This window comes from Myotis myotis, unplaced genomic scaffold (genome assembly GCF_014108235.1).
Source record: "Myotis myotis isolate mMyoMyo1 unplaced genomic scaffold, mMyoMyo1.p scaffold_m19_p_10, whole genome shotgun sequence".
Taxonomy (NCBI): domain Eukaryota; kingdom Metazoa; phylum Chordata; class Mammalia; order Chiroptera; family Vespertilionidae; genus Myotis; species Myotis myotis.
The window spans coordinates 38,326,112-38,347,770 of record NW_023416314.1 but is presented as its reverse complement, the minus strand read 5'-3'; the positions used below and the strand labels follow the sequence as shown (position 1 = coordinate 38,347,770).

Below are 21,659 nucleotides of genomic sequence, written 5' to 3'. Positions count from 1 at the left end.
GGGTTGGGTGGAGGCAAGGGCTTTACTACAAAAGTTAAAGAGCTTTCAAGGTGAGGCCTAGGGTTGAACGAATAGATTTTGCTGGTGAAAAATAGAAAAGGGTGGCCCACGCTCAGAGGCAGGAGCCAGACTGTCTGGAATTGAATCTTACTTCTGCCACTTCGTAGATGTGTGATCTGTCTCATCTAAAATTATAGAATCTAATTCATAAAGCTGTTATGGAAATTAAATGTGTTAAAGAATATTTTAAAAAGAAAAAAGCACCTGACACTGCAAGCATTCAATAGCCTTAGCCATTTATTAGAGAATAACTAAATTGATTGTAATTGGTAATATTTTTAAAAAATATATATATAATAATTTCATAGAGGAAAGGAGAGGGAGAGAGAGATAGAAACATCAAGGATGAGAGAGAACCATCAATCGGCTGCTTCCTGCATGCCCTACAGTGGGCATTGAGCCCTCAACCTGGGCATGTGCCCTAACCCGGAATCGCACTGTGACCTCCTGGCTCATAGGTCGGTGCTCAACCACTGAGCTACACCAGCCAGGCAGTAATCTTTTTCTTTATGTTGTTTAAAATTTTTAGTTGGCAGACTGTAATAATGGGATTATTTGGCTGAAGGTGACAGGAGGTTATATCCTAATAGACCAATCCAAGCACCACAGACAAAAGTTTTATCAGAGCAACGCTAGGCCCAGCATAGTAACTGGCAGTTCTTGGTAGTTTATATATTTTATCAAATTATCATTCTTTAAAAGTGTTGAAATGCAGTTATGCAAATCTAGATTTTTTTATGAGTTAACATTTATTTAGCTCTTACTATGTGCAAAGCACAACTTTAAGTATATCATTTAGTCTTCACAACAGGCCTACTGGATAACTGCTAATATTATCCAAATTTTACAGGCCAGGAAACCGAGGCACCAAGAGAGCTTTGAACCATTTGCCCAAGGCCACCACAGGGGATCCAAACCAGGCTTGGTGAGATCAAAGGGTGCTCTCAGCCTCTCTCCATGGGAAACTGGATCTGTGCTCAAGTTGTTGTCGTCTTGTCAATCACTGTGCTCTTTCGAAGTGAAGCTATCAAAATGCCGGAACCACCTCAAGCCTGCACAGCTCTGGCCGCAGACCAGAGGGAACAGGAGGAATCATGACAGCTTCCTAACCCGGGAATTTTAGACAGCAGCTCTGGTGTAGCAAAGAGGGGGGCTGGGAGATGGAGAGAGAGAGAGCAGCGCCCTGGCAGAAACATTTGCAGGAGTTTGATGGAGGAGTGCTGTACGTAAGTCCTTGGCCCAACTTTTCTCCCTGAGACGACAGTGGAATCTTCCTGAAGCCCTTGTCCTGCAGGAGGTACTACCCTGCTGGAAAGTAAATGTCTGTAGCCACAAGCAGCAACTGAGCCCTTGAAATGTGGCTAGTCCACACTGAGAAGTGCTGTAAGTAGAAAATGCACATGGGACTTCAAAGACTTAATGCCAGAAAAATAAGACATCTCAATAATTGTTATATTAATTACATGTTAAAAAGGTATTTCAGATCTATGGGGTAAATAAAAAATCATTAAAATGAATGCCACCTGTTGTGTGTGTATGTGTGTGTGTGTGTGTGTGTGTGTGTGTGTGTGTGTGTGTGTGGTTTTCTTTCATAAGTGGCTACTGGAGAACTTACGCATGTGGCTCACATTTTATATTTCTGTTAGACAACCCTGATCCATAACGTTCCTCGGGGCACCTGCCGCCCTTCCCCGCGGTGAGGAGCTGCAGCCCCTGGTGACGGCTGGTGAGTCAGCTGTGCTCTCCGCCCGGCTTTTTCATTTGGGTCCCATGGACAATCTGACCACGGCTGGGTTTCCCATGATCGGCCGGGTCCGCTGTGCTCTGCCGCCCTCTAGCGGCCGCTCTTCCAAGCTGCCCTGCTCTTCAGCGACATCCCATCTTCCTGATGAGACCGGACTGGACCGGACTTGGTATCCTGGAACACTTTGTGGTCCCCAGCCATTTATCCCACTCACCATCTTGCTTTGATTTTAGTTCATTCAAATTCCCTTTACAGAGAGAATTTAAGAAATGTCCTGGTCCCTGGTTACTGCCGTCTCACCAGGTCTCAATACAAGTAAGAGGGAGGCATCTTACAATTGTCTTAACTTCTCCAACTGTGGCTTCTTGTTGGTAGAAAATTATCAGTAACATCTGGAAAACAATATTGTCTAATCCTTTACATTCATGGATGTTAATAAGTCATTTTACTTAGGGGGTCAGACTTTTGGTCTTATAAGACAGTTTCTTTGGGTTGGTAAAACGAGTTAATAGTATAGTAAATAAATGGGTTTAACTGTGTTGTGGTTCAGACCCCTGTTGATGAGTGAACAGGGGGTAACGGAAAGAATTAAATCTCAACGGGTCACTGACCTGGGAAAACACCCAGCTGGTTCAGGGTTTTCCTGGAAAACCACCCAGCTACACCAAACCCGCGCGCGTTACCTCCGCCAGCCGGGGCAAGGAGAGTGGACAGGGAGGAGGTCGCAGATCCACTCCATGGGGTTCTCAGGATCATCCAGGAAGCATGAGGACATTCCCAGACTTGTGCGGAATGGAAATGTAAGCTCAAGGAGAAAATGAAACAATGTAAAATGTGCAACTGTTCAGGAAAACCCCTTTTTTGTATTTTTTTAAATGGAGAATTGTGGGTATCAAATCACTGTGGCTTTTATATTCCTACGGAGACATTTATAGGAGTGACTAACTGCTTTATTTTACCGTGTTGACATTGTGATAATGCTGGAAAATACAGTCTTTGCAAGTTTACTTAAACATGGTGAAAAGTGCCTACCGATGTTAAAGTTCTATATAACTTATGCTGTACAAAGGGAGACCACACCCTTCAGGTTCTTGGAAGGGAGAATGTGAGCACAACATTTTGAAGTCCAGACCCTGGACTGTATACCCTAGAGTGGAATCGCTGGGTTTGGGGAACGCACCATCAACATTCCTCAAGGATAACAAACCTTCCAAAGCCGCTCTGCTAACTTACATTCCCCCCAGCAGTGGAGGCGAGTTCCATTGCTCTGAATCCTCCCCCAAAGCGCAGTGGCTGTGGGGACCCACACCTTCCATGAGGCAGACATGGCCATGTCTCTCTGCAGAAGCACACGGCTATATGCAGAGGTTCCTGGAGCCTGTGAGATCAGGGTCTGGAGAACTAGTTAGATCAGTGGTTCTCAACCTTCCTAATGCTGCGACCCTTTTATACAGTTCCTCATGTTGTGGTGACCCCCAATTTCATTGTTACAAATTGAACATAATTAAAGCATAGTGATTAATCACAAAAACAATATGTGTTTTTATATATGTGTTTTCCGATGGTCTTAGGCTACCCCTGTGAAAGGGTCATTCGACCCCCAAAGGGGTCGTGACCCACAGGTTGAGAACCGCTGAGTTAGATGGTTCTAACGGCTTCTCTCTACAAAAGCCCGAAGCATTCATCTCTAAGAAAGAGCCCTCCCGGCTCAGGACCCCAGGTCTGGATCCTGCCCCTTGGGCAGCGTTGGCTGCATGCCAGCCTGGCTCTTACCTATTCCCTTTGTCTCCAAGCTAATCAGCTGCCTGTTCACATGGCCTTGCTCTGGGCAGGAAGCCGGACAGTTGGTAGCATTGGCTTGTCCTGTCCGGAGGCCACCTCAGTGGAATCACAGTAAATTCTGTCCTTCATGTGTGGGTTTCACTGTCAAATCCTGGGAAGCCGGCCTCCCGCCTCCTGCCTCTTGTTTCTATGGAGGACGCCCACCTCCCCAGCCATGTCTGTCCCACATTCGCAGCCTCTTGAATGGAGTCACCAAAGATGCCCACATGGCTAGCTGACCCATTGAGGGGTGCTGGCTGGGGAAAGCAGCAGTCCCACCCCTTTCTGGGAAAGAGGAGGAACAAGGCATTATAGTTGCGGGCGCTCGCCAGAGGGCAAAGCATGCTGCGTTTTGGGAGAGCCAGTTTAGGAAAGGTGGAATTTCCGCGTTCTAAAATTAAACTAGACAAACTTACTGTCTGGGTACTGCGCTGTTTCCACCCTCTCTCCAGATGGGCTCAGCGACACCCCAGAATGATCCAGCTGGCGTTTCTTACCTGCACCATCCCACACAGACTCAGCTCTCCCTACCTAATCCTCACTGGCCCTGGGCAGGGCCTTGTTTCAGTTCCAGGGCCCCACCTCTCCAAACCGGACCCTCACCCCAAACTCCTGGGGCTACCTGATGGTTGGGGACTCCCTGGGCCTTTTTCTCTCCCTTGGCCACGTCTTTCTGCTTCAGCGGCCGGTTCTATGGCACAATTATTCCCACATCATTCCTTTAAGGAAGCTTTCTCTGCCCAATACTTTATAGTAGTACTAGAGGCCCAGTGCATGGATTCGTGCACCAGAGGGGTCCCTCGGCCTGGCCTGCAGGGATGGGGGCGGGAGGGACAGGCTCTCCAACATCCTGAGGAGTCCCGGGTTGCAAGAGGGCACAGGCCAGACCGAGGGACCCCACCGGGTGCATGATCAGGGAGCAGGGAGGCTCCAGGGTGAGTCTGGCCAGTCTTGCCCAGTCCAGATTGGCGGGACCCCAGCAGCAAGCTAACCTACTGGTCGGAGCGTCTGCCCCCTGGTGGTCAGTGTGCATGATAGCAACTGGTCAAACAGTTGAATGGTCAAACACTTGGCATATTAGGTTTGTATTATATAGGATGGCTCTTTTGCTTGTAGTCGAATTGTGCTGTGTGTGTGTGTGTGTCCATTGTAAAGAGCAGAGGTAAGAGCCCAGGTGTTAGTGTTGGGTAGTACTTGGTGAGGCGACTCACCCTAACCAAAAACACTGAAGATTAACGTAAACCTAAATGCCAAGTTGTTAATTTGCACTAGGAGTGATGATAATCTGTCCCATTTTACTAATACTTTCCCTGAGCTGCGGGCTTTAAAGATAACATTTAATTCAATCATAGAAATCCTATGAGGCTGTCAACATAAGTGTTGGGGTCCTGCCCCAGAAGTTCCCATAGGTGTGGACAGAGTCGGTGAAGAAGGAATTTTTTTTTTTTTTTTACCATTTACGCAGATTTGCTTTATTCAGATCTATTCCTGTTCATTTTATCCATGAATCCTTACAGGTTCAGTTCAACCGCAAGAAGCAAACTGCTGGACAAGCGTCATGTTTCCCTCATGAAGACTGTTTTGTCTTGGAAGGTGTTCCTCTTCCTTCAGCTTCTAGCGATGACGATACTCGAGCTCTCGGTCTCGGTCCCGATCTCGGTCACGGTGTCTCTCTCTTCCCCTGCTTCTCTCCGTATAATAATCATCATGACGATCTCTACTGCGGGATTTATGGCGCCGACGCTTTTCTCGTGATCTACTACGGTCCCTCTCTCTTGATCGTTCACGTCTTGATCCAGAACCATAAGACTTGGATTCAATTCCATGAAGGCAAAATTGCAAAGAGCTAATAAGAACTTTGCAACGATCATCAGCAGATACTTTGGATTGTTTAATTAAAGAAATTGCAGTTACCAATGCCTCAATTGCACTCCCATAATCACCAGCGCTGGCATCAGACACGGCTCTTGAAATAGCACTGCTTGAGATTGCCCTATTTCTATTCATGATCTCTTCAAACTCAGCTTCACTCAGTGGAGTTCTTGCTGTATCCATTTCCCTTTCAGGGGGCCCATAGTCAACCCTATCATATGGCAGAACCTGACCAGGTGGAGGTGGACCTGGTGGGCCTGGAGGACCGAAGGGTGGACGTGGTGGAGTCTGTCCAGCTGGAAAAGGTGGGGGTGGCTCTCCTGGCCAAGGAAATCTGTCCCCACTGGGAACAGCCCCTGGAAAACGGCCCCGTCCTCTACCACCTTGTGGAAATGCTGCACGTGAACTGCCTCCTGGAGGACCAGCTTTACCCTCCCCAGACATTTGTCCTGATTGTGTAGTTTTCCTGGTCCGCATGCCAAATTGACTCAGTAACTGTTGATTGCTTGGAGTTACAACAGGATTCTGACCATGAAGTTCTCTTTTAGGCAACAGATCCATTAACGTTTTTGAGGATGCTTCAGATCCAACACCAACAAGGGCAAACCCCTTTGATTGGCCATTTGCTCGGTTTTCCAAAAACTTTATCTCCAAAATATCATTTACTCCCAAAGGATGCACTGCTTCAGTTAAGTCTTCGTCTGTTGTCCACCGTGTTAGATTTCCAATATATAATGCAATTCTCTTTCCCATATATGTATAGACAACATTTGGTGCTGCTCCTTTACCCACATCATCACCAACAGCTGGTGGGAGAGTATCCATGTAATCCTGGTCTTCTGGGGCATCTCCATTATTTGCGGATGGAGAGATGACATCATCATACAAATCTATGTGATCATGCCCACCATATTCAGCTTCCTGGTTGAACTCTTCACCTATATCCTCGTAAATGTCTATGTGGTCCACACCGTCTGCCATCTTCCCTCGGCCTCGGCCACCGCCGCCACGGCCGCCTCCTGCAGGTCTAGAGGTTCCCAAGGGTGTGGACGGAGTTGGTGAAGAAGGGAGGACACTGCAACAGCGTTCAGTTGATCAGCAGCCTAGCCAGGTTCTCTAGCCAGGATCTCCAGCCAAGTTCTGTGGCCAGGTTCTCTCGCTAGGTTCTCCAGCCAGATTCTGTTCTTATGTCTCCTGTTACATCTGTATTTATACCAGTTGATTTTAATCCTATCCATTCTATTCCAAAGTTTAGGGCGTTTCTTATCTCCATTCCAGGGAGTAAAGATTATGTAGCTTAAGCGTGATTGTTCGTAGTTAAAGTGGTTAACTACCCGCCTGGCACTTAGTTAAGGGGTTTTACTGATAAAAATCCCCACCCGGGGAACCAACCTTTCTTGGAGAGGTGCCCTTGGTTAAAACACATAGCACTAAGGCAGCCGTGGGAAAACTACGGCCTGCAGGCCAGATCTGGCCCGTTTGAAATGAATAAAACTAAAAAATAAAAAAGACCGTACTCTTTTATGTAATGATGTTTACTTTGAATTTATATTAGTTCACACAAACACTCCATCCATCCTTTTGTTCTGGCCCTCCGGTCCAGTTTAAGAACCCATTGTGGCCCTCGAGTCAAAAAGTTTGCCCACCCCTGCACTAAGGGGAGCAAACATATTAAGAACAGTATGCCTTGCCCTAACCGGTTTGGCTCAGTGGATAGAGCGTCAGCCTGCGGACTGAAAGGTCCCAGGTTTGATTCCAGTCAAGGGCATATACTTTGGTTGCGAGCACATCCCCAACAGGGGGTGTGCAGGAGGCAGCTGATTGATGTTTCTCTCTCATCTATGTTTCTAACTCTCTATCCCTCACCCTTCTTCTGTGTAAAATATCAATAAAATATATATTTAAAAAAAAATAACAGTATGCCAGATATGCCAGGTCCCTTGAAACATAAGCTGTGCAGATGTTTCTTCCCTGCAGCGACTGTGTCAAGCAGCAAGGTTGGACCGGCTTCCAGCACATAAGAAATATCCAAACCTGGAGAGAATTTTTATAAGAGTTTATTTAAGCCAAAATTGACAATTGCCAAGGAGCTGGATCTAAAATGCCCCAGAAAATAAGTTTGCAGTTCCTTTTATGCATTTGGAATGAAGGAGGAAATTTAAGGAAGATCACATGAAGGTGGGGAAAGCAAGACAGGATTGGATAACAGGGCAGTTAACAAGTTAACGTACTCCCCTGTAGGTGGTGCCTTCCAGGGGTATTATTTCTGGCATTTCAATGATGTGTTAACCTTGATGCACTAGAACAGTGATGGCAAACCTATGACATGCGTGTCAGAGGTGACACGCGAACTCATTTTTTTGGTTGATTTTTCTTTGTTAAATGGCATTTAAATATATAAAATAAATATCAAAAATATAAGTCTTTGTTTTACTATGGTTGCAAATATCAAAAAATTTCTATATGTGACATGGCACCAGAGTTAAGTTAGGGTTTTTCAAAATGCTGACACGCCGAGCTCAAAATGTTCGCCATCACTGCACTAGAACAAGGTCAGGGCTGACGTAAAACCTTTCCCTGAAGAAGTTATAGGCCTGGGTGTGCCGACCCACCATGACTTGCCCAGTTAGGAATTTATGATTTATTCTAACACCTCTTTTTGGTTAATAATTTCTCCACTTCCCAGATGAAGAACCTGAGGCTCAGAAGGTTAAGTGACTTGCTTGAGATCACAAAACTTGTCAGTGGCAGCACTAGGATGTGAGACAGACTGAGCTGGCTCCACATTCCCGCACTGCCCCACCTCTGGCCAAGCTGTCTGCTCCGTCGGCACCCTCCTGGTGCGGCACCAGCACCCTCCATGTGCAGCACCAGCACCCTCCATGGCACTCCTTTTGTGGTGACCTCCTTTGTGTGACATTGCAGGTGCACATGCATTCATCACAGGGCTTCTTGCTGCCTAAGGAGAGAACTGGGAACATGTGGCCCAATAAATTTACTTGCTTCTTTATCCTTTTCAATATTTCTTATTCATGTATTTTATTTTTTGAATCATTTGAATATATTTTATATTTTTTAATTTTAGATTATGGGGAGGGGTTTTCTTCCTAAAGTGTTCAGCCCATTCATTCTGTCTTTCCCTCTCTCTTCCACTCTCCATAGAAATCAATGGAAAAATATACTCGGGTGAGGATTAACAAAAAGAAAAACAATACAAGAAAAAGAATCAGGTGAACTTAATAGCATATTTTAACTCATTGTATATCTAAAATGCTATTGTTTTGCCCTAACTGGTTTGGCTCAGTAGATAGAACATCGGCCTTCGGACTGAAGTGCTGGAAGCCGGTCCACCCTTCCTGCTTGACACAGTCGCTGCAGGGAAGAAACATCTGCACAGCTTATGTTTCAAGGGACCTGGCATATCTGGCATACTGTTATTTTTTTTTAAATATATATTTTATTGATATTTTACACAGAAGAAGGGTGAGGGATAGAGAGTTAGAAACATAGATGAGAGAGAAACATCAATCAGCTGCCTCCTGCACACCCCCTGTTGGGGATGTGCTCGCAACCAAAGTATATGCCCTTGACTGGAATCAAACCTGGGACCTTTCAGTCCGCAGGCTGACGCTCTATCCACTGAGCCAAACCGGTTAGGGCAAGGCATACTGTTCTTAATATGTTTGCTCCCCTTAGTGCAGGGGTGGGCAAACTTTTTGACTCGAGGGCCACAATGGGTTCTTAAACTGGACCGGAGGGCCAGAACAAAAGGATGGATGGAGTGTTTGTGTGAACTAATATAAATTCAAAGTAAACATCATTACATAAAAGAGTACGGTCTTTTTTATTTTTTAGTTTTATTCATTTCAAACGGGCCAGATCTGGCCTGCAGGCCGTAGTTTGCCCACGGCTGCCTTAGTGCTATGTGTTTTAACCAAGGGCACCTCTCCAAGAAAGGTTGGTTCCCCAGGTGGGGATTTTTATCAGTAAAACCCCTTAACTAAGTGCCAGGCGGGTAGTTAACCACTTTAACTACGAACAATCACGCTTAAGCTACATAATCTTTACTCCCTGGAATGGAGATAAGAAACGCCCTAAACTTTGGAATAGAATGGATAGGATTAAAATCAACTGGTATAAATACAGATGTAACAGGAGACATAAGAACAGAATCTGGCTGGAGAACCTAGCGAGAGAACCTGGCCACAGAACTTGGCTGGAGATCCTGGCTAGAGAACCTGGCTAGGCTGCTGATCAACTGAACGCTGTTGCAGTGTCCTCCCTTCTTCACCAACTCCGTCCACACCCTTGGGAACCTCTAGACCTGCAGGAGGCGGCCGTGGCGGCGGTGGCCGAGGCCGAGGGAAGATGGCAGACGGTGTGGACCACATAGACATTTACGAGGATATAGGTGAAGAGTTCAACCAGGAAGCTGAATATGGTGGGCATGATCACATAGATTTGTATGATGATGTCATCTCTCCATCCGCAAATAATGGAGATGCCCCAGAAGACCAGGATTACATGGATACTCTCCCACCAGCTGTTGGTGATGATGTGGGTAAAGGAGCAGCACCAAATGTTGTCTATACATATATGGGAAAGAGAATTGCATTATATATTGGAAATCTAACACGGTGGACAACAGACGAAGACTTAACTGAAGCAGTGCATCCTTTGGGAGTAAATGATATTTTGGAGATAAAGTTTTTGGAAAACCGAGCAAATGGCCAATCAAAGGGGTTTGCCCTTGTTGGTGTTGGATCTGAAGCATCCTCAAAAACGTTAATGGATCTGTTGCCTAAAAGAGAACTTCATGGTCAGAATCCTGTTGTAACTCCAAGCAATCAACAGTTCCTGAGTCAATTTGGCATGCGGACCAGGAAAACTACACAATCAGGACAAATGTCTGGGGAGGGTAAAGCTGGTCCTCCAGGAGGCAGTTCACGTGCAGCATTTCCACAAGGTGGTAGAGGACGGGGCCGTTTTCCAGGGGATGTTCCCAGTGGGGACAGATTTCCTTGGCCAGGAGAGCTACCCCCACCTTTCCCAGCTGGGCAGACTCCACCACGTCCACCCTTCGGTCCTCCAGGCCCACCAGGTCCACCTCCACCTGGTCAGGTTCTGCCATATGATAGGGGTGACTATGGGCCTCCTGGAAGGGAAATGGATACAGCAAGAACTCCACTGAGTGAAGCTGAGTTTGAAGAGATCATGAATAGAAATAGGGCAATCTCAAGCAGTGCTATTTCAAGAGCCGTGTCTGATGCCAGCGCTGGTGATTATGGGAGTGCAATTGAGGCATTGGTAACTGCAATTTCTTTAATTAAACAATCCAAAGTATCTGCTGATGATCGTTGCAAAGTTCTTATTAGCTCTTTGCAATTTTGCCTTCATGGAATTGAATCCAAGTCTTATGGTTCTGGATCAAGACGTGAACGATCAAGAGAGAGGGACCGTAGTAGATCACGAGAAAAGCGTCGGCGCCATAAATCCCGCAGTAGAGATCGTCATGATGATTATTATAGAGAGAGAAGCAGGGGAAGAGAGAGACACCGTGACCGAGATCGGGACCGAGACCGAGAGCGCGAGTATCGTCATCGCTAGAAGCTGAAGGAAGAGGAACACCTTCCAAGACAAAACAGTCTTCATGAGGGAAACATGACGCTTGTCCAGCAGTTTGCTTCTTGCGGTTGAACTGAACCTGTAAGGATTCATGGATAAAATGAACAGGAATAGATCTGAATAAAGCAAATCTGCGTAAATGGTAAAAAAAAAAAAAAAAAAAAATTCCTTCTTCACCGACTCCATCCACACCTATGGGAATCCCTGGACCTGCTGGGGCTGGACCCCAACATTGAAGGGTCCCAGATTCGATCTGGTCAAAGGCTTGTACCTTGGTTGCAGGCACATCCCCAGTGGGGGGTGTGCAGGAGGCAGCTGATCGATGTTTCTCTCTCATTGATATTTCTAAGTCTCTATCCCTCTCTCTTCCTCTCTGTAAAAATATAAATAAAAATATATTTTTAAAAATAAATAAAATTCTATTGTTTTAACATGTAATCAATACAAAAATTATTGAGATATTCCTTCTTCACACATTGAAATCTGGTTTGTTTACACATAGAACAATTTTCCCCTTAGAGCAGCAACCTTTCAGGTACTTCGTAGCCCTGTGAGGCCAGTGGGTACTGTATCAGACAGAGATTTATAGTCTGATTAAGAGAATAAGCTTTTCTTTATCCTGAGCTTTCAAAAGCAAGGATTATGGGATTTGGTGTTAGAGGCTGAGCCAATTCACATTGTTTCACAAGTGGCCACATAATCAGAAATGAGGTCCTTGCATTTTTTAATTCATTTTCAATTTTACAAGGAATGTATGAATATATTTTTATTCTAAAAAAAGAAAAGTTCAGCCCTGATGGGTTTGGCTCAGTGGATAGAATGTCGGACCCCACCCCCCAAGAGTCCAAAGTTCATTTCTGGTCAAGGGCATGTATCTTAGTTGCGGCTGGATCCCCAGTAGGGGGCGTGCAGGAGGCAGCTGATTGGTGTTTCTCCCTCATAGGTGTTTCTAACTCTCTATCCCTTTCCCTTCTTCTCTGTTAAAAATCAATAAAAATATATTTTTTTAAACAGTTGAGCAATAAAATCGATTGCCCCTTAACCTCCCCACCAAACTACTCCATTCCCAGAAGTAAGATTGGTTATATGTCCATTGGCTATTTATCCTTATGTGCATTTACATGCATAATGTTTTATTTATTGTACATCAATATTATACAGTTTATATTGTTCTGCAACTAGGTTTTGTCACATAGTGATATTTCTTTCTTTATTTTTTAAAATATATTTTTATTGATTTCAAAGAGAAAAGGAGGAGAGAGAGATAGAAACATCAGTGATGAGAGAGAATCATTGATTGGCTGCCTCTTGCATGCCCTCCACTGGGGAATCAAGCCTGCAAGCCAGGCATGTACCCTGACCAGAAATTGAACCATGACTCCTGGTTCATAGGTCAATGCTCAACCACTGAGCCATGCCAGTTGGGCCATAGTGATATTTCTTGATGCTCTTTTCATGTGTGTACATACAGTCACATCATTCTTTTTAATCACTACATAATATTCCATAACCACTTCTCTACTGAGGGGCTGTGGAGCTATTCTTAATTTATTTTTTCACTATTCCTAATAGTGCTATAACACGCATTCTTGCATTCAACTAACTCTATGTATATTTGTGCAGGTGTTTTTCTGGAGTAGATAAAAAGGAATGCATTTGCTGGGCCAAAGGGAATCTATATCTTAAATTATGGTGGTCACCATCAAGCTGCCCTCAAAAAGGAAGCCCAGTTCGCATTCCACCTACAGTGTGAGGATGCTCGTTTTCTCACATCCTTCATACTCTGGGTCTTATTTTTATTGTAATTAGGGATATTGGAAGTGTGAGTCCTAAAGCAATAATACAAAAGCAGTAAAAAGAAATCTTTTAACATTTGTCCTACAACTAGGGGCAACGGGGAGAGTCACAACCCTGGACATATTTAACACAAGGGATGGGGAAGGAAGAGCCAGTGAAGGAGGATATCACCTGAAAGGTAGAGCTTGATTGCTAAAACAAGTTCTCAAAGGAACAGAACTAAACTTAAACTAAAACACACAGGGGAGACTTACCTTGGGCAAGAAGAGGGTCTCTTCCTTGAGCAGGGAGGGAAAAAGAGAAGGCTGGCCAAGGAAACATACCACTACAGGATAGGTGAGAAGCAGTTCTTGACTGTACAACCTATTCGGGGGGTAATAAGTTAGGAGGGAGGTTGACTGCTGAGAATGAGGAGGAGGTTCTGATTTGACAAAGATTATAGTAAGCACTGTGGGAGAACGAGGGGCATAACTGAATGAGGAAATATTCTGACTACAGTATGCAAAGCTGCTGGAGGCAAAGACCAAAAAGTAGTTGACATGTAAATTTGAGAGGTCCGTCAGAAGGCTAATGGACTTTGATATTCAGCAAGGGCTGAGAATCAGCATTATATTACTTGCTGCTGGCTGAATGGCTGAAGGCAATTCCCTAACCCAATAGTCGGCAAACTCATTAGTCAACAGAGCCAAATATCAACAGTACAACAATTGAAATTTCTTTTGAGAGCCAAATTTTTTAAACTTAAACTATATAGGTAGGTACATTGTTATTAACTTAATTAGGGTACTCCTAAGGCTTAGGAAGAGCCACACTCAAGGGGCCAAAGAGTCGCATGTGGCTCAGGAGCTGCAGTTTGCCGACCATGGCCCTAACCTGATAATCCTTTATTGTTTACCAAACCTTACCATTGAAATGTCTGTTTGCTTTGCTAAAGGGCAAATGTGTATTCTAGTAAATAAAAAGCTATGGGTCCAGAGATTCAGGGACCCACTCCACCAGAGAGTAGGTCTCTGCCTGGCTCCCCCCAATACTTCCTAAATTTATATTTCTTATCTAGTATATCCATTTGCACATGGATCCCTTCTCCAGATTCTGAATCCTTGCTGCAAAAGGTTGCTGCACAAAGCCAGACTCTCTCCCATATCCCAAGTGAGGGCATAGCAAAGTCAGGTAGTCAGAGTCATCAGGGTTGAGATTTTAGCAGCCTGGCATCAGTGTGTTACCAGACCATGGAGCTTGATGAAGAAGAGAGTAAAGAGCAGAGGAAGATGACACATGAAGAAAAATACCTGTCTCTGGGTTCCTCATCTCAGTGAGGATTGTCACCAAGCATCCACCACTGGAGTCAGAAACCTGGGCCTCATTCTCAGTTCTCCCCCTTCAACCTCAGTCCATCATCAAGTCAGATCAGGTCCACAACCTATCTATCCTTTTGGTTCATCCACTTCTTTTCATCTTCTCTTGTCCCTCTGCTCAGTTCCCCCCACCCTAGAACACCATTAATTCCATGATTATAAGACAGGTCTTTGCCTAAAAATTGTATTAGTGCTGGAGAAAAGCACAAATGCCTTCAAGGATCAGACAAGAAGTGAATGAAGCTGCCAGGGACTGTGGCACAGGGGAAAGCCCTTTGCCATCTAACAGGGAAGGAGAGCGTAGTTATAAGGAAATGTAGATCTGATATGTTGCTAGATCTTTCTGTATTTTAAAGAGTAACCTAAAATAGTTTAGTATCTCCTGATTTTAAATTCAGGCAAACTATCCAAATTTAACATAAAACTGTTGAAATGTTTAGGGGTGAAGTGTACTGATGTCTACAACTTACTTCGAAATGTATCAAAAGGTGCATTGGTGGGTGAATAGAGGGGTGGATAGATATGTGATAAATCAAATATACCAAAAATGTTCATGGCAGCACTTAAGTAATTCGTATATGGGTGTGCACTGCAAAATTCAACTTTTCTGTGCACTTGGAAATTTTCATAGTAAAATACAGAGGGAAATATTTTTTATTGAAAAATAATTGTGAACCCATGAGCCACTACTTTAGTACTTCTTGATACAAGTTGTAACAGACTTTAAGAAAGTGAGGCCTAGGGGTAAATTAGTTAATAATATACAGGACATACAACAGCCTTTAGAATACTTAATAAATTTTAGATATCAGTTGGAACGGAGGAAAGACAAACAGTCTGAAAGAGCTGGGGTTGTAAATGAATTTCACCAAAGACTTTCAGTCTATTTTCATTCCAGTGTGGAGTGTAGGGGCCAGGATTTTGCGCTTGTTGAACTCTGTTGCTCTGTGAGTTTACACTTGTCATTTTCATCTCTGCGCCTCACGTTGTTCTTTTTACACTACAGTAAGCTCCCCTGCAATTCCCAGGTTCTGATTCATCTGCTTCCCTTCCTGTTTCCTTCTGTAGCTGTCTCTATTATTAGTCTCTTTTTCCGAACGCCTTCCTTAACAGAAAAACTACATTTCCCAGGAGCGCCCACAGGCGTCAACGTCGCGCAGTTCTTCGTCGTCACTACGCGCCCTTTATACCCACTTCCGCCCGTGAGCTACTTCCTTTCTTTTCGGCGACGCACGGCGGCAAGATGGCGGTGCAGATTTCCAAGAAGAGGAAGGTGAGCTCCTGGGCTCGGGGCCCTGGGGATTGCGGCGCCGTGCGGGTCAGGGCCTTCTCGGGATGCCGTGTCGGGACCCGCGGCTCCGTGCCCTGCTCGGGGAAGTGGCTTGGGCCGCGAGGCATCTCCGCGGGCTGCGGATGGCGGTGGATTGAGTGCGGGGGCCCGAGCCAGGCGAGCGCGGTGTGGCGGGGAAAGGGAGCCGATTTCCGCCGGTTCGGGGCGGAGAGTAGAGATGAGCACCGGGCTCCTCTCCTGCCCCGGAGAAGGCGCGTGCGAGCATCTCTTGGTCAACAAATAACGATGAGTGAACGCGTGGTGTTTGGAAAGTGTGAGCCGAGCCGGTCGCTGCAGATCTTAACAGCGTGGCTTTGGGAAGGGGTGGGCGTCTGGCCTTCTTCCTAGTCGCGTCTGGGTGCCGCCTTCGGGCCCTAAATGCTTGAGCTGCGCGGGCTGCTGACGGCTGATTACTCCGGGGAAAGCCGTGGCCAGCGGAGGGAGGGCGCCGCGGGAGAGCGCGCCTTCGTGTCCCTTTTCGCTTTCCCACGGGAAGGCCTCAAGCCCATTTGTTGGAGAAGTTGGTCGTTTTTCGTAGACACCACGTCCACGTTCGAACGACATCCACACGCTCTTGTGAATTGCACGCCCTGGGAGACGGCCACCCCGGCCAGGCGGGAGCGCGGGGCCGGGGTCCCGCCTCTGCGGTCCGCGCCGTCCCTGCAGCGGGGCGGCTGGTCCCTCGCCTGCTGCGTCCTGCCGGGCGGAATGATGAGCCCTAAATGGGCCCTGTGAGCGCCGCTGTTGCTGGGCGTGTGTACGTGCGAACGCCGGTCCCGGAGCCCTTCGATGAGGAGACGATGACGAGTCTGACTGGGGTGTTGCTGTCCAGGGCCCCTGCCCCGAGCTGCGTCCTGCGGCGCCGTGGTCGGGGCCCCGGGTCAGAGCCGCCACCAGACGATGACCGAGAGGCATTTGTCTGAGAAGGGCTTGCTCCGTCCCTTTCGGAACCAGAGCAGGACGATGGGCCGTTTGAGTTTGGACGAGGGTTGCATTGGCTGAAAGACCTGGCGAGGAAAAGTGAACCTGCACCCTAACTTTGAATTCTGGCTTTTTTTTTGGTTAGTTTGTGGCTGATGGCATCTTCAAAGCCGAGCTGAACGAGTTTCTCACCCGGGAGCTGGCCGAAGATGGCTACTCAGGAGTTGAGGTCCGCGTTACGCCAAACAGGACAGAGATTATCATTTTGGCCACCAGGTAAAAAGTCGTTTATGTTGCATAGACGGAGATGGTTTGGTCTGGAAGCTTAAGGGGACGGCCAGTACATTTGGCCTTGGGGAGGGCAGTAATTGGTTTCTGTGAACTGCATTTTTTAAATCTAACCAGTAGTTCCCGTCACCCACACTTTCTACTTGCTTGTGTCTGATGAATGAGGCTTCACTGCTACGCAGATGCAAGATTGGAGGCTGCACGTGGAACCTGGTGAGAGCTGTGAACTGCCGCTTTTTGCTTTCCCAGGACGCAGAATGTTCTTGGTGAGAAGGGCCGCCGCATCCGGGAACTGACTGCTGTGGTTCAGAAGAGGTTCGGCTTCCCTGAGGGCAGTGTGGAGGTGAGTGATCTGGCCCAGGGCCGGGTGACTGTGGGCCTGGAAATGGCTCTTTGGGATGGCACTTCTAAAACCCCTTCTCACTGAAGACTGTTTATTCCTGATCATTGAATATTAAAAATGGGTTGGTATTTTGTTGAAGATCTCGTAAGTAGTAAGCTTAATTTTACAGGCCTGTTCTGCTCAGTTCTGGTGGTTAGGGAATTTTACATCCACCTTGGGTGGTAATGATACACATGATGGATCGGGTGCCCATGGGTCTCCTTGGTGTGGCTGTAGGAAGAGCTAGGGATGCGAGGGCAGTGAGGAATGGTTCAGTTCATGTCACTGAGTGTGTGCTAGGTGTGGGGAGTACTAAGGGGTGCTATAGTGATATATGTTGTTTGTTTCTTCAAGCTTTATGCTGAAAAGGTGGCCACAAGAGGTCTGTGTGCCATTGCCCAGGCAGAGTCTCTGCGTTACAAACTCCTAGGGGGCCTTGCCGTGCGGAGGTGAGTACGTATCCCCTTTTTTGTGGATCAGAGTATGGTGTGTTTGCCATTTTTGTTAATTCAGCAAATGAACTCTACATGGCAGGATATTTCCAATCCATGTCCTTGTATTTTTTTAAATATATTTCTATTGATTTCAGAGAGGAAGGGAGAGGGAGAGAGAAACATCAATGATGAGAGAATCATTGATCAGCTGCCTCCTGCATGCCTCCCCCTCCCCCGCTGGGGATCAAGCCCGAAACCCAGGCATGTACCCTTGACCAGGATTGAACCTAGGACCTTTCAGTCTGTAGGCCGTCGCTCTATCCACTGAGCCAAACCGGCTTGGACTCCATGTCCTTGTTGAACTGGCAGTGTAGCAGGAAAAATAAAGAAGCAAGTCGTTTTTTTATATATATTTTTTAATTGATTTCAGAGAGGGAGAGAGAGATAGAAACATCAGTGATGAGAGAGAATCATTGATTGGCCTGCACACCACTCACCGGGGATCAGTCCAAAATCTAGGCACATGCTCTGACCAGGAATCAAATCGTGACCTCTGGTTCATAGGTTGATGTTCAACCACTGAGCCATGCTGGCTGGGCAAGAAGCAAAATTTTGAAGGAGTGATCAGTGTTATAATGGAGAACTGTTCTCAATGCCTGGGGAGTAAAACAAAAATAGAACTCAGAGAGGGAAGGTTAGGCTTCCTGTTGAAGTCACTTAGTTCCATCATGTGTTTATTCTTCTGGAGACTAGAAGATAAGACAGTGCAGATGGAAGCGAGCTCTGTACAGAGATAGTAATGTGAGGAGTGATGGGCTGCAGCAGAGCCCCAGGAGGTTTTCCAGCAGAGGAAGGACACAAGGGCTGCGCTGCCTGCAGGTTGATGTTGGCATGGGTAGGAAAGGCTATAGGCAAGGACGTGTAGAAGACTGCCCACCTGGTTTGAATGCCGGATCTATATTGCTGCTCAGGCAATAAAAAGTGATTCTCAAAAGTTGGTCCCTGGGCCAGCATCACTGCCATCATCTGAGGACGTGTTAGAAAAAATTCTCAGTCTCCACCTAGACCAGCCGTGGGCAAACTACGGCCCGCTTGAAATGAATAAAACTAAAAAAAAAAAAAAAAAGACCGTACCCTTTTATGTAATGATGTTTACTTTGAATTTATATTAGTTCACACAAACACTCCATCCATGCTTTTGTTCCGGCCCTCCGGTCCAGTTTAAGAACCCATTGTGGCCTTCGAGTCAAAAAGTTTGCCCACCCCTGACCTAGACCCACTGACTTGGCAAGTGGGAGTGTAGCCCAGCTAGGCTGTCTGAACAAGCCTTCCAGGTGACTTTTGCATTGAAGTTTGACTTGGAAGTTCTGAGACCAGAGCAGCTTACTGAACTTCTCAGACCCTTGGGCCTCCTGTCTCTAAATGGGAATCATTGTACCACCACCTTTTTACTTTATTTTATTTTTCCCCCCCCACCACCTTTTGTGAGGATTCAATGAGATCATACGAAAGGGTCTGGGGCATGGTGGTGGGTCTTGCTCTTTACTTTCCTGTTGGAAGTGGCAGCTAGCTCCAATTATTATCTCCCAGAATGTAAACTAATGAATAAGGTGGGGGAGGGCATGATATTTTTCTCCCAGGATGTAAACTAATGAATAAAGGGGGGGGGGATGATATTTTTTAAGGCTTATTATCAATTATATATACCTAGATACGCTTTTCCAGTGTGCTAACAGTCGAGGCAGCTAGGATCCTAAACCGATAGGGTGCCTAATGAACATGAATTCTGGAGGTTGAGGAATGTTTCAGTAAACCATAAGGCGGGTTAACTTAGTGATTGGGTACTTCTGGGTTCTTACTGAGGGCTTGCCTGAGTTGGCAGAGATGGACTGGACTGGAAAGGTTTGCTTCAGAGTGACGGGGCGGGGTGTCAACTTGATGATCATGAGATTGAGTGTGGGCCTCAACCTTTTTTTTTTAATCTTATTTGTGGGTCTCAACTTTGGTTGCACATTAGAATCACTTGGGGTTTCTTTTATTTATTTCCAATACTTGTTACTGAGCTTTACCACTCCCAGGTCCCCAGATTGCCAACTTAATTCACCTGGCATGGGGGGAGGGTTGTTTCTTTAAAGGGACATTGACAACAGGGAAGACTAGTAAGTCATATGTTTTTTAAACATGGGGTGGGATTGGGTGGTTCTATCTTTGGTGATAACACAAATGGATATCTGTCTCTTGTTTTCCCAAAGGGCCTGCTATGGTGTGCTTCGGTTCATCATGGAGAGTGGGGCCAAAGGCTGTGAGGTTGTGGTGTCTGGGAAACTCCGAGGACAGAGGGCTAAGTCCATGAAGTTTGTTGATGGTCTGATGATCCACAGCGGGGACCCTGTTAACTACTATGTTGACACTGCCGTGCGCCATGTGCTGCTCAGGCAAGGTGAGCAGTTGGTAGCTCTTAGGGCAAAGGGTCTTAGTGAATAGATGGGTTTTCCATGCACACCTCGGTGTTTAGAGAATTCATTTTCAGAGTAGCAGAGCGTGTTAGTACTCCTTGGGCTTACTGATTCGCTGCACTGAATTGGAAGAAGTGAATTGTTGAGATCAGTCAGATCCAAGGGTTGGTTTGTCCTTGTCTCAGCCACCTGTGTACCCTTCAGTGATGACACGATGACGAGTCAGAAAGGTCACATCCTGCTCTTGGTCCTTGTCAGTGCCATGTTCTGTGGCACTGCATAGGTTCCTTTTGCAAACGTGTCCTATTCATTGGTTGATTAGAGGCATTTGTCTGAGAAGGGACCAGAACCAGGGATACTTGAGGAACTTACTGTTCTCTTCCTCTGCCCTGTCCTATTGTGTTGTGGGGGCCGGTGATACCACAGGTAGGTCCTAACCATGGTCCTAACTGTCCTTTAGGTGTGCTGGGCATCAAAGTGAAGATCATGCTTCCTTGGGACCCAAGTGGTAAGATAGGCCCTAAGAAGCCCCTGCCTGACCATGTGAGCATTGTGGAACCCAAAGATGAGATACTGCCCACCACCCCCATCTCGGAACAGAAGGGTGGAAAGCCAGAGCCGCCTGCCATGCCCCAGCCGGTCCCCACAGCATAACAGGTATGTCTCTAGCAGCCCCTTCGGCGGAATGGGACCCTGTTCCTTTGTCTCCCTAGTACTACTTGTTCTGCACACTGTGGTAAGCATTTGGTGAATAATAATTGGAGTGCGCTTAATTTACACGGAAGAATGCTGGTTAAAGCCAGGGGCCCTTTTAATTTCAACCCAGGATTCTTCTGGGAGGGGTGTTTGGACTTGGTCTCTTAAATTCCTGATTGCTGCTACAATGTTTGAAATAGGAATTTCCCTCTATTTATTGTCCTTTTTTACTCAAAAATTTCAAGGCACTCTTGCTAGTATTAAGCTATTCTTCAGCAACCCCCTTACAAAGAACACCTATGGTTTTTTTCCCCCCTAAAAGTTCTTTATGTTTATTAGTCTTTATGCAAACCCTCAGTGGTAGTATATACCCATTTAGTAAATGAAAGAACCCGATACTCAGATGAAATTTCTGTTCTTACTGTTGTGCTTTGTTTGGTTTTAGGGTCTCCTTGGCAGCTGGATCTGGAGTCTGGATGTTGCTCTATAAAGACCTTTAATAAAATCTTTTTAAAAGATGCATGGCCTGACTTAGACTGTATATCCAGTATTCAGACTGAGGGTCATGTCACCTCATCAGAGCATTACTTGGTTGGTTTAGGGCTGCCTGGCTCATGATGCTTATGCTTTCACTGAAATGCTCTTCGTTTTTACTGTATTTGTGAGACAAGGGCCAGGAGGACCCAAGCAGAGCTAACCAGAGAGAGAACCTGTTGGGGGTAGTGACACAGGTCTGACAGCACCTTGATTAACTCATCTGTTAGGGTTAGGTTTAGAAGAGGGATATTTAAGACTATTTTTTTCCTAGTGCATAAGGAGATCTACATTGCACATAGAAAATAAATATATTGATCATTATATTTTGGGTTTGCTAAGCT

The 21,659-nt window shown here is 46.1% G+C and overlaps 3 protein-coding genes, 1 long non-coding RNA gene and 2 other non-coding genes across 6 annotated transcripts; 4 read left to right on the top strand and 2 right to left on the bottom strand.

Moving 5' to 3' along the window:
- Window positions 1–5,096: 5,096 nt before the first annotated feature.
- On the bottom strand, window positions 5,097–6,478 carry LOC118662785 (cleavage and polyadenylation specificity factor subunit 6-like). The gene has a single exon (XM_036321639.1). The coding sequence runs from the start codon at window positions 6,476–6,478 to the stop codon at window positions 5,240–5,242; it is 1,239 nt and encodes a 412-aa protein (XP_036177532.1). The 3' UTR covers window positions 5,097–5,239.
- Window positions 6,479–9,865: 3,387 nt separating this feature from the next.
- LOC118662779 (cleavage and polyadenylation specificity factor subunit 6-like) lies at window positions 9,866–11,247 on the top strand. The gene has a single exon (XM_036321624.1). The coding sequence runs from the start codon at window positions 9,866–9,868 to the stop codon at window positions 11,102–11,104; it is 1,239 nt and encodes a 412-aa protein (XP_036177517.1). The 3' UTR covers window positions 11,105–11,247.
- A 4,198-nt stretch (window positions 11,248–15,445) lies between these two features.
- Window positions 15,446–21,301, top strand: RPS3 (ribosomal protein S3). The gene is made up of 7 exons (XM_036324953.1): window positions 15,446–15,547; window positions 16,671–16,801; window positions 17,063–17,156; window positions 17,550–17,644; window positions 19,882–20,069; window positions 20,546–20,742; window positions 21,227–21,301. Exons 1-6 carry the CDS (start codon window positions 15,518–15,520, stop codon window positions 20,737–20,739), a joined length of 732 nt encoding a protein of 243 aa, XP_036180846.1. The 5' UTR covers window positions 15,446–15,517; the 3' UTR covers window positions 20,740–20,742; window positions 21,227–21,301.
- LOC118665547 lies at window positions 16,389–16,532 on the top strand. Its single transcript, XR_004970658.1, has one exon. It is a non-coding gene; the product is annotated as a small nucleolar RNA SNORD15 (small nucleolar RNA).
- Window positions 18,042–19,253, bottom strand: LOC118664633. Its single transcript, XR_004970375.1, has 2 exons — window positions 18,900–19,253; window positions 18,042–18,690 (listed from the first exon to the last, which is right to left on the bottom strand). It is a non-coding gene; the product is annotated as an uncharacterized LOC118664633 (long non-coding RNA).
- Window positions 20,284–20,426, top strand: LOC118665546. Its single transcript, XR_004970657.1, has one exon. It is a non-coding gene; the product is annotated as a small nucleolar RNA SNORD15 (small nucleolar RNA).
- Window positions 21,302–21,659: the final 358 nt, after the last annotated feature.

Bases quoted from the DNA above. Each gene is read 5' to 3' on its own strand.
- LOC118662785 (XM_036321639.1), bottom strand. From the start codon at position 6,478: ATGGCAGACGGTGTGGACCACATAGACATTTACGAGGATATAGGTGAA.
- LOC118662779 (XM_036321624.1), top strand. From the start codon at position 9,866: ATGGCAGACGGTGTGGACCACATAGACATTTACGAGGATATAGGTGAA.
- RPS3 (XM_036324953.1), top strand. From the start codon at position 15,518: ATGGCGGTGCAGATTTCCAAGAAGAGGAAG. The intron at 16,802-17,062 runs GTAAAAAGTCGT...TTGCTTTCCCAG, and splicing joins ATTATCATTTTGGCCACCAG to GACGCAGAATGTTCTTGGTG. The intron at 17,157-17,549 runs GTGAGTGATCTG...TGTTTCTTCAAG, and splicing joins TCCCTGAGGGCAGTGTGGAG to CTTTATGCTGAAAAGGTGGC.